At 47.6% G+C, this 14944-nt stretch overlaps 1 protein-coding gene across 4 annotated transcripts in view; it reads right to left on the bottom strand.

Annotated features, from left to right (window-relative positions):
- Positions 1-14944, bottom strand: part of myo6a (myosin VIa) — a 125128-nt gene that overhangs the window by 25603 nt on the left and 84581 nt on the right. For all 4 annotated transcript variants that reach the window (XM_055232425.1, XM_055232424.1, XM_055232423.1 and 1 more), the window contains exons 20-24: positions 14686-14779; positions 7888-8018; positions 3997-4074; positions 3133-3262; positions 1085-1175 (exon numbers count right to left, since the gene is read on the bottom strand). In XM_055232425.1, coding sequence (XP_055088400.1) covers positions 1085-1175; positions 3133-3262; positions 3997-4074; positions 7888-8018; positions 14686-14779 — 524 coding nt within the window. The remainder of the gene's footprint in view (positions 1-1084; positions 1176-3132; positions 3263-3996; positions 4075-7887; positions 8019-14685; positions 14780-14944) is intronic.

Here is a 14944-nt window from a genome sequence, read left to right as displayed (position 1 = left end):
CCTCCTCTGCTCTCCTGTGTCTCTCCTCCTCTGCTCTCCTGTGTCTCTCCTCCTCTCCTCCTCTGCTCTCCTGTGTCTCTCCTCCTCTCTTCCTCTGCTCTCCTGTGTCACTCTCTCTGACACTGTCTCTCATGATAAATCTTTACAGCTGTGTTAGGCCTTAACCTTCACGTTTGCCTGATTTTATTCCTGATGTCTTTAACCTTCGGAACTCCTCACATGTTTGTCCTCTTCCCCTAATCTCTCCTCCCTCTCTCCTCCTCTCCTCCTCCCCCTCTACTTGCGCTGTGGGAGTGCAGGGTCTGGGGCTGTCTGGTCCCTGTGTGATCGGAGCAGCGGCTGTGTAAGTCAGACTCTGCCCTTTGTCACCGGTTCTGTTTATTGTTTTTATGGACCAAATTTCAACGCGCAGTCTGGGGCCGAAGCAGGTCTGGTTCAGGGGCCGGAGAGGGTCTGGTTCAGGGGCCTGGTGTTAAATGTTGTTCTGATGGGTGGGTGGTAAACTTTAAATGTATTTTTTGGATTTAAAACCACTGTGTTCCAGACTTTAGCTAACACGTAGCTGGTTAGCCTCTGCAATGTCTTTGAACGCTTAACATTTGACATTTTCAAAAAGTCTATGGAAAAAATAATGGAAAATGCACTTTCGGGACTGGGGCTCCATGGAATACTCAGAAATGGAAGAGTTTCTATCGGTTTGGAAAGTCTGTTACTGCAGTTTTAATGTTCAGAATCAGAAATATAAATGAATGTGTTCTCTGCATTTGACCCATCCTTCAGTGTCTCGGAGTTAAACCTGTCTGGAGCAGTGGGACTATCTCCAGAGTTTGAGTTAGTCTTGGTCAGTCACAGGGAGAACATGCAAACTCCACACAGAAAGGCCTGGAAGTCAAACCAGGAACCAGACTAGGTCTAATCTGGAGTTGGTCTGGGTTAAGTCCAGGTTTAGTTATGGTCCAATTGGTTTCTACTGCTGGTTTAGACAAAGTTTTAGTCCTGGCTTTATGCTGGTTTATCCCTGGCTTAATCCTGGTCTAGTCCTGGTCTAGTCCTGGTCTAGTACTGGCCCAGATTTTGGACTCACCGAGGTTTGTGTTTCCTTTTGCAGAGCCACATCCGAACGGTTTTCTGTATCATGATACAGGCCCCAGTGCGGTACAGGATCTTGTTCTTTACTGGAACACAGAAAAAACAAAACAAAACGTAAGATGCCCTCCCATGATCCTGTATCCCAGTGTGTCAGATGCCCTCTCATCCTCTCTGCTCCTGAGGGAACGTTTATGTGAAGAGGACCTAAAATGGGCACCTTGGACACAGGGTCAGGGGAAGGTAGCAGAGCCAGAGGAGCAGAGCCAGAGGAGCAGAGCCAGAGGAGCAGAGCCAGAGGAGCAGAGCCAGAGGAGCAGAGCCAGAGGAGCAGAGTCAGAGGAGCAGAGTCAGAGGAGCAGAGTCAGAGGAGCAGAGTCAGAGGAGCAGAGTCAGAGGAGCAGAGCCAGAGGAGCAGAGCCAGAGGAGCAGAGCCAGAGGAGCAGAGCCAGAGGAGCAGAGTCAGAGGAGCAGAGCCAGAGGAGCAGAGCCAGAGGAGCAGAGCCAGAGGAGCAGAGTCAGAGGAGCAGAGTCAGAGGAGCAGAGTCAGAGGAGCAGAGTCAGAGGAGCAGAGTCAGAGGAGCAGAGCCAGAGGTGCAGAGTCAGAGGAGCAGGACAAAGAGCGACAAAAAAGCAGACAGTAGCATATGACAACTATAAGGACGGAACCACATGACACAACCCCAGACATTAGTTTAATGTGAGGCACCGGTCCTTTAAATGTGAGGCACCGGCCCTTTAAATGTGAGGCACCGGCCCTTTAAATGTGAGGCACCGGCCCTTTAAATGTGAGGCACCGGCCCTTTAAATGTGAGGAAGTAATTTTCAGAATGTGAAAGGAGGAAGGAGGGATTTAAATTAGACTTGTCCCTCTGGCACCTCACAAATGTTCACATAACACCCCTCCTCTCCCTCACTCTCCTCCCTCCTCCCTCTTTTTCCTGCCCCCTCCTCTCCCTAACTCTCCTCCCTCCTCCCTCTTTCTCTTGCCCCCCTCCTCTCCCTCACTTTCCCTCTTCCCTTTGTCTCCTGCCCCCTCCTCTCCCTCACTCTCCTCCCTCTGTCTCCTGCCCCCTCCTCTCCCGCACTCTCCCCCTCCTTCCTCTTTCTCCTGCCCCCTCCTTTCCCTCACTCTCCCCCCTCCTCCCCCATTCTCCTGCCCCCCCTCTCCCTCACTCTCCTTCGTCCTCCCTCTTTTTCCTGGCCCCTCCTCTCCCTCACTCTCCCCCTCCTCCCTCTCTTTCCTCCCCCTCCTCTCAATCACTCTCCCCCCTCCTCTCTCTTTTTCCTGCCCCCGTCTCCCTCTCTCTCCCCCTCTCCTCCATCACTTTTTTTACTGTGACAGAGACACAGTCGTTCCTCTATTAGACACAACACATTGATCGAATTATCAAGGGACGCCCAATCACATCAAGTCCCAACAGAAACAAGACAGAGCCAGGACTAAACGAGAACTAAACCAGCACTAAATCAGTTCTAAAAACCAACACTAAACCAGGACTAAACCAGGACTAAACCAGAACTAAACCAGGACTAAACCAGGTCTAAACCAGGTCTAAACCAGGTCTAAACCAGGTCTAAACCAGGACTAAACCAGGACTAAACCAGGACTAAACCAGGTCTAAACCAGGACTAAACCAGGACTAAACCAGGTCTAAACCAGGTCTAAACCAGGACTAAAGAGGACCTCACACAGGACTTGCTAAATGGCATCCAGTCTGAATGATAATGAGGGAAAATGAGCTGAAGGTCAAGAAGAGACAAGGAGCTCTGAGGTAAACGAATCAAGCGCTCCTCTGAGATACAGGTCCAGACACACAAGAGGAGCCAAACAAACGCACCCACAAGAAGATACAGGTCCAGACACACGAGAGGAGCCAAAGTAGTGCTTCTTACATTTGATGACAGTCAGAGCGCACCACTGGACCTTCTTCCAGCGGCTGTGTTAGTATGTGTTACAGAAGTAGCAGAAGTAGCAGCAGCAGTAGTAGGAGTAGTAGTAATAGTAGTAGTAGCAATAGTAGTCGTGGTGGTAGTACTTCTTACATTTGATGACAGACAGAGCACACCACTGGACCTTCTTCCAGCGGCTATGGAGGAGCCACTTATGGACCTTCTGGATGAGCTCAGCCAAATGCTCCGGGTCTGACTTCATGATCTGATCAAACTCTGCAAACTACAACAGGACAGAATCAGGATCAGGACTAAACCAGGACTAAACCAGTACTAAACCAGGTCTAAACAAGGACTAAACCAGGTCTAAATCAGGACTAAACCAGGTCTAAACCAGTACTAAACCAGGTCTAAACAAGGACTAAACAAGGACTAAACCAGGTCTAAACCAGGTCTAAACCAGGTCTAAACCAGGTCTAAACCAGTACTAAATCAGGACTAAACCAGGTCTAAACCAGGTCTAAACCAGGTCTAAACCAGGTCTAAACCAGTACTAAACCAGTACTAAACCAGGTCTAAACAAGGACTAAACAAGGACTAAACCAGGTCTAAATCAGGACTAAACCAGGACTAAACCAGTACTAAACCAGGTCTAAACAAGGACTAAACAAGGACTAAACCAGGTGTAAACCAGGTGTAAACCAGGTGTAAACCAGGTGTAAACCAGGTGTAAACCAGTACTAAACCAGTACTAAACCAGTACTAAACCAGGTCTAAACAAGGACTAAACCAGGTCTAAACCAGGTCTAAACCAGGTCTAAACCAGGTCTAAACCAGGTCTAAACCAGGACTAAACCAGGACTAAACCAGTACTAAACCAGGTCTAAACAAGGACTAAACAAGGTCAAAACCAGGCCTAAACCAGTACTAAACCAGTACTAAACCAGTACTAAACCAGGACTAAACCAGGACTAAACCAGGACTAAACCAGGTCTAAACCAGGGTCTGGGGTCTGACCTTTCCTGGGCGGAAGAAGACTCGTGTCAGTCCAAACTTGAAGTCGTTTTCGTTCAGACCCAGAGCCTTGAACAGCGCCTGAGGAGAAACGCACTCATGTATTTGTTTGTTTGAAGGACAGTGTTTATGAATGAACATTTCTGTAAATTTGCCAGAATGAGACAAATAGGATCACATCAATGTGAATACATAAAAAATATTCATGCACCAATATAAACATTTTAGGCCGATACCACAGAGTGTGTAAAGAAGTGGACTAAGTGAGTGCGATATCACCCACAGCGTTCAACTCAAAATAAAGTCCATCGAGGAGGTATAGGGGCTAATCTGGAGCCGAGTTCCATATTTGGAATTCTGACCATGAGTATCAAAGCAACGAAATGGCCCCTTCCTGTGTGCACTGCTGATTGGGCGGGGAGCGGGCGGGGAGCTTAGCAATGCTGTCAATCAAACCTGTTGCTAACGCTAGCTGGAGCAACCAGTATTTTTCGATCTATTTCCTGTTATTTCAAGCAACACTTTTGTATATTGTGAACAAAGAAATACTGCTGTAAAGTTTCCTCTCTGGTATCTTTCTAAAAGTTGAGCATGTAATACCGTTCACATAGGGAAGAAGGACAAAGTTTGAGCTGTCTATGATTTATTAAAGAGGGGGTATTTTACTTCTATGGGGGTATTAACTGTATCACATATTTAAATCACCATGCTTCCTTAGTAATTTTGATATATTCGCCCAAAACAACGTATTAACATGTTTTAGAAGTTCCACTTTTGTTTTTGACGCGATGAGTCTCCCCTCCCTTTGCTCTCTGTGCTAAGTCACTCCCCCTTCACAACACAATCAGCTGCATCCCACTAATGAAACTACTGCACATCACATCAGGTTTGTCAAGTTGCTGTGCACAGTTTTGTATCATGTTTTTGTATATTTATGGAGAATTGTCATGTGGGAGCATGGGTGATGTAGGCTTGTGGGTGGAGCCTTGTACAGACTCGTACTGCTAACCGTAAGGAGGGTTTGAATAGGGGCCCAGTGAGATCACCATAAAAGACATCTAAAACCTCTTCAGGCATGGTTTTGATGAGGGAACAACGCTATAATATCAGACAAAGGTACAAGAAGTCCATTTGGCACATCCCCATCAGCACTGTGCACTGTGTACAGAGATTTAACTTAAATGCTATAATATATTTCTTCTCTATTAGAGCCGCATTTGCCTTACATTGAATGAACCTGTAGAAGAGTAAAGTCTGTGCCTCTCTGTCTGCATGTCATCATATGGACTGGACCACAGCGTTTGTCACAGAATAAACTCCACACAATTTTGTTCAAAGAAAGTCCAGAGAGAACAGGGCTGACCTTTAAACTCTGGACTTGTCAGACACTAAAGAACCTGATATAGAACTGTTAGAACATGTGGCCTTTACAGATGCACAACATTTTTACAACATTATAAAAGGTCAAAGTTCACAAACTAACTGCAAAAATAACCCTGGACCAGGTCTCAGTGGAGCAGAGACTAAAGACCAAAAGACACAACTATACTGCAGAGATTTATGGACTAAACCAAGACTAAACCAGGACTGAACTGGGACTAAACCAGGACTGAACCAGGACTGAACCAGGACTGAACCAGGACTAAACCAGGACTGAACCAGGACTGAACCAGGACTGAACCAGGACTGAACCAGGACTAAACCAGGACTGAACCAGGACTGAACCAGGACTAAACCAGGACTGAACCAGGACTAAACCAGGACTGAACCAGGACTGAACCAGGACTAAACCAGGACTAAACCAGGACTGAACCAGGACTGAACCAGGACTGAACCAGGACTGAACCAGGACTAAACCAGGACTAAACCAGGACTGAACCAGGACTGAACCAGGACTGAACCAGGACTAAACCAGGACTAAACCAGGACTAAACCAGGACTGAACCAGGACTGAACCAGGACTGAACCAGGATTAAACCAGGACTAAACCAGGACTAAACCAGGACTAAACCAGGACTGAACCAGGACTGAACCAGGACTGAACCAGGACTGAACCAAGACTGAACCAGGACTGAACCAGGACTGAACCAGGACTTAACCAGGACTTAACCAGGACTTAACCAGGACTTAACCAGGACTTAACCAGGACTACATTACGGACTACATTACGGACTAAACGTGGACTAATCCAGGATTAAACTAGGACTAGAAGGGGGCTAAACCGGGACTGAACCAGGACTACACTAGGACTGAGAGAGTACGTAGAATGGGTCACACTGGTGAGACGTGTCAACAGTTAAAAGCATCAGGAGCTGTTTCAGTACTGTGCTGAGGGTTTGAAATCCCAATCCAGAGATTGGAGCTCTTCACCAGTTTATTTCAGATGAAGCCTGCAGCTGGTCATTTACAACCTTCTCTAAAACTTTGTCACTTCAGACCCATCTCAAAGTCGCCTTTTGTGTCTAAAGAACATTTGGGCTTTTTGAAGAGTGGCTGAACCAAAGCATGATTCAAGGCAGTGAGAAAACAACGAGACATCAGAGACAAGTTCACAACATTAGCAATATGAGGTCCAATATGAGGTCCAATATGAGGTCCAATATGAGGTCCAATATGAGGTCCTATATGAGGTCCAACATGAGGTCCAATATCAGGTCCTCTATGAGGTCCAACATGAGGTCCTATATGAGGTCCAATATCAGGTCCTATGTGAGGTCCAATATGAGTTCCAACAGAATCAAAAACATCCTTGAACAGGCGACTTGGAATAATATAATATCTAGAGGGCACAAGGAAGACTTTAGCTGTTGAACATTTTTAGATTTGTACACTGTTGCTAGCCCCCCACCTCTCCCTGCCAGAGTTCAGATCCGAGGAGAGCTCTGATAGAAACAGTCCGATTAAAGATTAAAACGTTAAAGTTCTGATAATGTGAAAGACTCACCGGGTTGGAGCCATGTCTCCGTGAGCAACATAAAATCCAGTTTCCACGAAGTGAAGAAATGATTCAGGAGGAATGTTTTATTAGTGACCTACCGTTCAGAAGGCCTGAGTGCAGAGTTATATCTTCAGGACCCCGTGTGGAGCTAGAGCGCAGCGACCGGAGGCATCCCAAATACACACCGCGGCATTTGGCTCAACACTTGTGCAGCAGCGCCACCAGTGGCAGGTCAGTGTCTATGCACGGGACTCACAGGCTGGATCCACCATGAGCCGTGTGATCTATGAAGAGCTGGGTCTCCGGGAGTGGTAAGGAGAGGGATAATTCAAGAATTGGATTTATCTTTGGACATAGCTAGCCCGCTAGCTGCTGCGTTCCAAACAGGAAGTGAGCATGAGCACTTTGGCTCCATCGACTCTGGCTCCAATTCTCTTTCTATGTAAAAAGTGAGTCCCCTCTTTTTGTAACTGCTGCTGTCAGGCTCATCATTCTCTACATGACTTTATCCTTAAATGAAAATATAAACATCAGGCATCTTCTCGGAGGGAGAAGCTGCCTGCTTTCCCCGAGATTTAATTGACAGCGTTGCTAAGTGCCTGGCCCTGCCAAACCAGTAGTGCAGGTGGGAACAACAGCCTCATTCCTGATTGGCTCTTTGGTTGCTATGGTACTTGCGGTCAGAATTCCAAATATGGAACTGTGCTTCAGATTGGCCGCTATAACTGCTAGCCTCGACGAGCTTCATTGGCAGATCAACGCTGTGGGTGAAATTATTTGCTCAGTCCATTTCTTTCCGGCACTTTATGGGTTGCTCCAAACACAATTTCGTTGTTCTTTTTGTGACAATGACTATAAATAAACTGAATACTGAATACTGAATATACAGTCTATTGATTTGTACCTTGGCTGGGTTTATTATCTAGGCTGAGGGAGTACCTAAACCAAGGGGTTACCTTGCAGAAGAGCCGTGGGTCCAGTCGGCACAGCTTCGGGGGCATGTATTTCTGGTACATGTTGTAGAGCTCATGGAACGGAGCTCTGGAGGGAAATCCGCCCTGCATCAGGTCCAAAACCGACACCATTCCTAAAATACAAAATATGAAAAGTGAGACTACAACTACAGAGAGAGCAGAGGGGCACAATACAGTCAGATGCACAGAACTGACAGCATCCCTAAAATAAGAAATACAAAATATAAAATATGAGACTACAACTACAGTAGTAGCAGAGAGACAAAACAGTCACTATATCTGAAGAGAAAAGAGGGACAAAATAAGACCACATATATGAGACATGAGGACATTACACAAATATATAAGGAGTTGTTAAATGACAGCATCATTTAACAACTCATTAAATGATTATGTCATTTTCGGGTCAAACCAGAAACTGCATGGTTGATTTTTCTTTTTTTTTGTTGTTCCTTGTTCAATATGTCACAGTTACAACCATAGATCCTTAAATGGTCATAAACCTTGTTAGCTTTAAGTGACGGCAGTCTGTTTAACGCATAGACTGAATAAAGAAGCGGACTAAGTGAGTGTGATGTTACAGCGGAGCCCAGTTCCATATTTGGAATTCCGACTGCAAATATAGCAACCAAATAGCCAATCTGGAGCAAAGCTCTTGAAGATAATGCCCCCTCCCCCGGCACCACTGGTGCGCTTAACAATGCTGTCAATCAAACTTGTTGTTAACGCTATCAGGGGTGACCTCAGAGAAAGAAGATGCCTGACTTATTTGTGATTAATGTTCATATCTTGATGTGCGGACACAGGTGAAATAAAAATACTCGGATCATGTACATTTAAGACCAAAATGACGAGTCTAACAGCAGCAGTTACAGAGAGAGAGGACACAGTTCCTCAATACAAACTGAACTGGAGTCAGAGTCGATGGAGCCAGAAGCGCCCTTGATCATTTCTTGTTTGGAAGACGGCAGCTAGCAGGTTAGCTATGACCATTTATCAAGCCCCGGGGTCTAAACATGGCCCTGCTCAATGGCGCATGGCGCAAGTTTAACCTTTAGCAGCTAGGTACATCGTGCCCATGGACCACGGACCATGGGCAGTTGAGCTTCTCCCCATGAGACTTTAGGGGACAAGAGGGACTGAAGCAGAGCAGCCGTGAAGGAGACAAGGGAATAACAGGAATAATAAGTGCTTGAGCTTAGCTAGAGCGGACATAGAGCATAGACGAAGCTAACGTTTAAAAAGAGTTTAAGACAACAAACGGATTTCGAGCTGAGAAAAAGTTTATGATCTGAAAATAGGTCAAAATCACCACAAAATTGGACATTTGCGAAGGCGGAAGGTGCCCTGTCAGTCCCTGGCAGTCGAACAAGCAAATTGTGATTACATTGTGCTCTAGGGATTTTTTTTCGTACCAATGAGTGGCCACTGGCCACTAGTCCAACTCGACACAGCTCTAAGCAGCAGAACCCTCCAGTTATTTAATAGATCCATGCCGTTTATTTACAGTCTATGGTTTAATGTTAGACGTGTTATCTTTAAAAAAAAAAAAGAGGAAATTGTAACATTGTTTTCGATCAGTGCTGAAGAATACAACTACAGAGAGAGCAGAGGGACAAAATTATACACAAGACTACAACTACAGAGAGAGCAGAGGGACAAAATTATACACGAGACTACAACTACAGAGAGAGCACAGGGACAAAATTATACACAAGACTACAACTACAGAGAGAGCAGAGGGACAAAATTATACACGAGACTACAACTACAGAGAGAGCAGAGGGATAAAATTATACACGAGACTACAACTACAGAGAGAGCAGAGGGATAAAATTATACACGAGACTACGACTACAGAGAGAGCACAGGGACAAAATTATACACAAGACTACAACTACAGAGAGAGCAGAGGGACAAAATTATACACGAGACTACAACTACAGAGAGAGCACAGGGATAAAATTATACACAGGACTACAACTACAGAGAGAGCACAGGGACAAAATTATACACGAGACTACAACTACAGAGAGAGCACAGGGACAAAATTATACACAAGACTACAACTACAGAGAGAGCACAGGGACAAAATTATACACGAGACTACAACTACAGAGAGAGCAGAGGGATAAAATTATACACGAGACTACAACTACAGAGAGAGCAGAGGGATAAAATTATACACGAGACTACGACTACAGAGAGAGCACAGGGACAAAATTATACACAAGACTACAACTACAGAGAGAGCAGAGGGACAAAATTATACACGAGACTACAACTACAGAGAGAGCACAGGGATAAAATTATACACAGGACTACAACTACAGAGAGAGCACAGGGACAAAATTATACACGAGACTACAACTACAGAGAGAGCACAGGGACAAAATTATCCACGAGACTACAACTACAGAGAGAGCACAGGGACAAAATTATCCACAAGACTACAACTACAGAGAGAGCAGAGGGACAAAATTATCCACAAGACTACAACTACAGAGAGAGCAGAGGGACAAAATTATCCACAAGACTACAACTACAGAGAGAGCAGAGGGACAAAATTATCCACAAGACTACAACTACAGAGAGAGCAGAGGGACAAAATTATACACGAGACTACAACTACAGAGAGAGCAGAGGGACAAAATTATACACGAGACTACAACTACAGAGAGAGCAGAGGGATAAAATTATCCACGAGACTACAACTACAGAGAGAGCACAGGGACAAAATTATCCACGAGACTACAACTACAGAGAGAGCACAGGGACAAAATTATCCACGAGACTACAACTACAGAGAGAGCACAGGGACAAAATTATACACGAAACTACAACTACAGAGAGAGCAGAGGGACAAAATTATACACGAGACTACAACTACAGAGAGAGCAGAGGGACAAAATTATACACGAGACTACAACTACAGAGAGAACAGGGGGAAAGGTGGGACACAGTCAGAGCTGCAAAATGTACTAATCATATTTTAAAGCTGCACTATGTAACTTTTCTTGTAGAAGCTCCACTACATGCCTGTCTCCATGGAGATGTTATACCTTTGAAGTTTAATGTCCTACTGTGTAACATTTTACCTTTAATTTATTTAACTTAACAGAAAATTTAAAGAAAACATTCTTTAAGTAGTCCCTCGTCCGTGGGAGACCTAAACCTCGGTGTGTCAGACGCCCTCCCCTGTGTGTCAGACGCCCTCCCTCTGTGTCAGACGCCCTCCCTCTGTGTCAGACGCCCTCCCTCTGTGTCAGACGCCCTCCCTCTGTGTCAGACGCCCTCCCTCTGTGTCAGATGCCCTCCCCTCTGTGTCAGACGCCCTCCCTCTGTGTCAGACGCCCTCCCTCTGTGTCAGACGCCCTCCCCTGTGTGTCAGACGCCCTCCCCTGTGTGTCAGACGCCCTCCCTCTGTGTCAGACGCCCTCCCCTGTGTGTCAGACGCCCTCCCCTGTGTGTCAGACGCCCTCCCCTGTGTGTCAGACGCCCTCCCTCTGTGTCAGACGCCCTCCCCTGTGTGTCAGACGCCCTCCCTCTGTGTCAGACGCCCTCCCCTGTGTGTCAGACGCCCTCCCCTGTGTGTCAGACGCCCTCCCCTGTGTGTCAGACGCCCTCCCCTGTGTGTCAGACGCCCTCCCCTGTGTGTCAGACGCCCTCCCCTGTGTGTCAGACGCCCTCCCCTGTGTGTCAGACGCCCTCCCTCTGTGTCAGACGCCCTCCCTCTGTGTCAGACGCCCTCCCTCTGTGTCAGACGCCCTCCCTCTGTGTCAGACGCCCTCCCCTGTGTGTCAGACGCCCTCCCCTGTGTGTCAGACGCCCTCCCCTGTGTGTCAGATGCCCTCCCCATGTCTCCATGGGGTGTTATTCTGTGTAAAACCTGCTAAAGTCTGTCTGTAGTTTAAACTCTACAAACTTGTTCTAAAATGTGTGAGATTCTTGGATGAGTTTAAAGTGATTTCAATCTCTCTCATGTGTGAATGCACCCGTCCCTCTGCACCTGTCCCTCTGCACCTGTCCCTCTGCACCCGTCCCTCTGCACCCGTCCCTCTGCACCCGTCCCTCTGCTCCTGTCCATCCGCTCCTGTCCTGCACCTGTCCCTCCGCTCATGTCCCTCCGCTCATGTCCCTCCGCTCATGTCCCTCCGCTCATGTCCCTCCGCTCATGTCCCTCCGCTCATGTCCCTCCGCTCATGTCCCTCCGCTCATGTCTCTATGAGGTTAATATTGAGGCAGTTTGAGGAAAATGCAGCGATTTTCAGTCTGACAGAGAGACGAGGATTCTGATCTGTCCCTGTGGTTTTACTGATAACAGCAGACGCAGAGAGGATAGAAAGAGGAAGGAGAGGGACAGAGGGAGAGAGACAAAAAGAAGAGAGCAAGGAAAGGAGGAGAGAAAGGAGAGAAAAGGGGGAAGAGAAAGTGAAAAAAGGAGGAGAAGAGAGAGGGCCAGAGATGAGGATTCTGATGTGTCCCTGTAGTTTCACTGATAACAGCAGACAGAAAGAGAGAGAGGAGGAGAGACACAGAGAGGGTGAGAAAGAGTATAGAGAGAGGAGAATGAGGGAGGAGGAGAAGGAGGAGGGGGGGTGAGAGGGAGGGAGAGCAAAGCAAAAGAAGAAAGTCGAAGAGAGAGACAGAGGGAGGGGGAGAAAGAGCATAGGTAGAGAGAAGAGGACAGAGAGGGAATGAGAGCAGAGAGGGAGGGAGAAGAGAGGGCAGGGAGGAGAGGAGGTGAGGGAGGAGAGGGGGAGGGAGCAGAGGGGGAGGGAGGAGAGAGGGTGAGGGGAGAGAGGTGGAGGGAGGGAGAAGAGGGGGAGGGAGGGGAGAGGGCAAGGGAGAAGAGGGGGAGGGAGGAGAGAGGGCGAGGGAAGAGGGGGAGGGAGGAGAGAGGGTGAGGGAAGAGGGGGGGAGGAGAGGAGGGAGGGAGCAGAGAGGAGGGAGGGAGGAGAGGGTGAGGGAAGAGAGGTGGAGGGAGGGAGAAGAGGGGGAGGGAGGGAGCAAGGAGAGATGGCGAGGGAGAAGAGGGGGAGGGAGGGAGCATAGAGGGAGGGAGGGACAAAAGAGGGAGGGTCAGATTGTGGGTAAAAGCTAAAATGAACTGATTTTTGCTGTTTCCTGTTTTTCTACGACTGTAAATCTGTGAACGGCGTCGTCCAAGAAAGAAAACAAAACCACCTCAAGCTGTGGCCCACAGGACACAACACTGTGTCCCACAAAACAAAACACCACCACAGCAGAGCGTCTCAAATTGTGGCCCACACGACAAAACACTGTGTCCCACAGAACAAAACACTGTGGCCCACGGGACAAAACACTGGCCCACGGGACAAAACACTGTGTCCCACAGAACAAAACACTGTGGCCCACGGGACAAAACACTGTGTCCGACAGAACAAAACACTGTGTCCCACGGGACAAAACACTGTGGCCCACGGGACAAAACACTGTGTCCCACAGAACAAAACCCTGTGGCCCACGGGACAAAACACTGTGGCCCACGGGACAAAACACTGTGGCCCGAGGGACAAAATACTGTGGCCCGAGGGACAAAATACTGTGGCCCGGGGGACAAAATACTGTGGCCTGGGGGACAAAATACTGTGGCCCACAGAAGAAAACACCTCCACAGCAGAGCCAGAGGAGCAAAGCCAGAGGAGCAGAGACAGAGGAGCAGAGCCAGAGGAGCAGAAGAGCAGAGCCAGAGGAGCAGAGCCAGAGGAGCAGAGCCAGAGGAGCAGAGCCAGAGGAGCAGAGCTAGAGGAGCAGAGCCAGAGGAGCAGAGCCAGAGGAGCAGAAGAGCAGAGCCAGAGGAGCAGAAGAGCAGAGCCAGAGGAGCAGAAGAGCAGAGCCAGAGGAGCAGAAGAGCAGAGCCAGAGGAGCAGGCAACAATAGAGCAGATTTAATAATGAAGACACTATCAAGGCATCTACGAGTGAGTGAGGAAATTACACCAGGAGGGAGAAAGAAAAAGAGAGGGAGAAAGGGGAGAGAGAGAGAGAGAGAGAGAGAGAGAACAAGGGGAGAAAGAAGGAAACAGAAAGTAGCAGAGAGAGGAAGGGAGAGGGAAGTGCGAGGAGAACGACTCTGGTCTTTAACACAAAGAGGTAAAGTGAGAAATCGCTGACGGGCTGAAAGAAATCAGACAATCCTCTGAGAGATTCTCCATTTAGTGACAGACACGAGACTGAACCAGGACTGAACCAGGACTGAACCAGGACAAGAATAAACCAGGACTGAACCAGGACTAAACCAGGACTAAACCAGGACTAAGCCAGGACTAAGCCAGGACTAAGCCAGGTCTTGAATCACAGTTGTGGGGGTTGTGATTGAGGAGCTCATCAGATTTTGTCATTTTAAATAAATGAGGTTTTGACACAGCTGTAAATCTGAGAGAGGGAGAGGAGTGAAAGAGAAAGCGAGAGGAAGAGGAGAGGGTAAGGATATACAGAGAGAGAAAGAGAGAGGAAGATGGAGAGAGGAAGGAGAAAGAGAGAGGAAGAGGAGAGAGGAGGGAGGTACAGAGAGAGGAGAGAGAGAGAAAAACCGAGCGAGACAGCAAGAGAGGGAGAGGAGAGAAGAGTAGAAAGAGGAGGGAGGGAGAGCGAAAGGGAGAGGGAGAAAGGGAAGTGAATGACAGATGGAGAGTTTAACCTTCAGAGAGCGAGACTGAGTCAGCAGAAAGTGAAAGGGTGAGAGAGCAGCAAACACTAACAGTAGTAGTAGTAGCAGTAGTAGAAGCAGTAGTATTACATATATTGCAGTACTGACCGGAGCACTGCAGCTGTGACAGGATCTGTGCTCCTTCAAACTGGTGGCTGATCATCTTCAGGTTTGGTTTGATGCAGCGAATGAAACTGGAGCCCTGAGCACAAACACATTTATATATGTGCACTTTAAACATCCATCCATCCATCCATTTTCTTCCGCTTATCCGGGGCCGGATCGCGGGGGCAGCAGTCTAAGCAGGGACTCCCAGACGTCCCTCCCAGACACTTTAAACATGTGCACTTTAAACATGTGCACTTTA

This window comes from Periophthalmus magnuspinnatus, chromosome 24 (genome assembly GCF_009829125.3).
Source record: "Periophthalmus magnuspinnatus isolate fPerMag1 chromosome 24, fPerMag1.2.pri, whole genome shotgun sequence".
Classification (NCBI taxonomy): Eukaryota; Metazoa; Chordata; class Actinopteri; order Gobiiformes; family Gobiidae; genus Periophthalmus; species Periophthalmus magnuspinnatus.
Note: the sequence above shows the minus strand (reverse complement) of the source record. Positions and strands in the feature narration are given on the sequence as shown.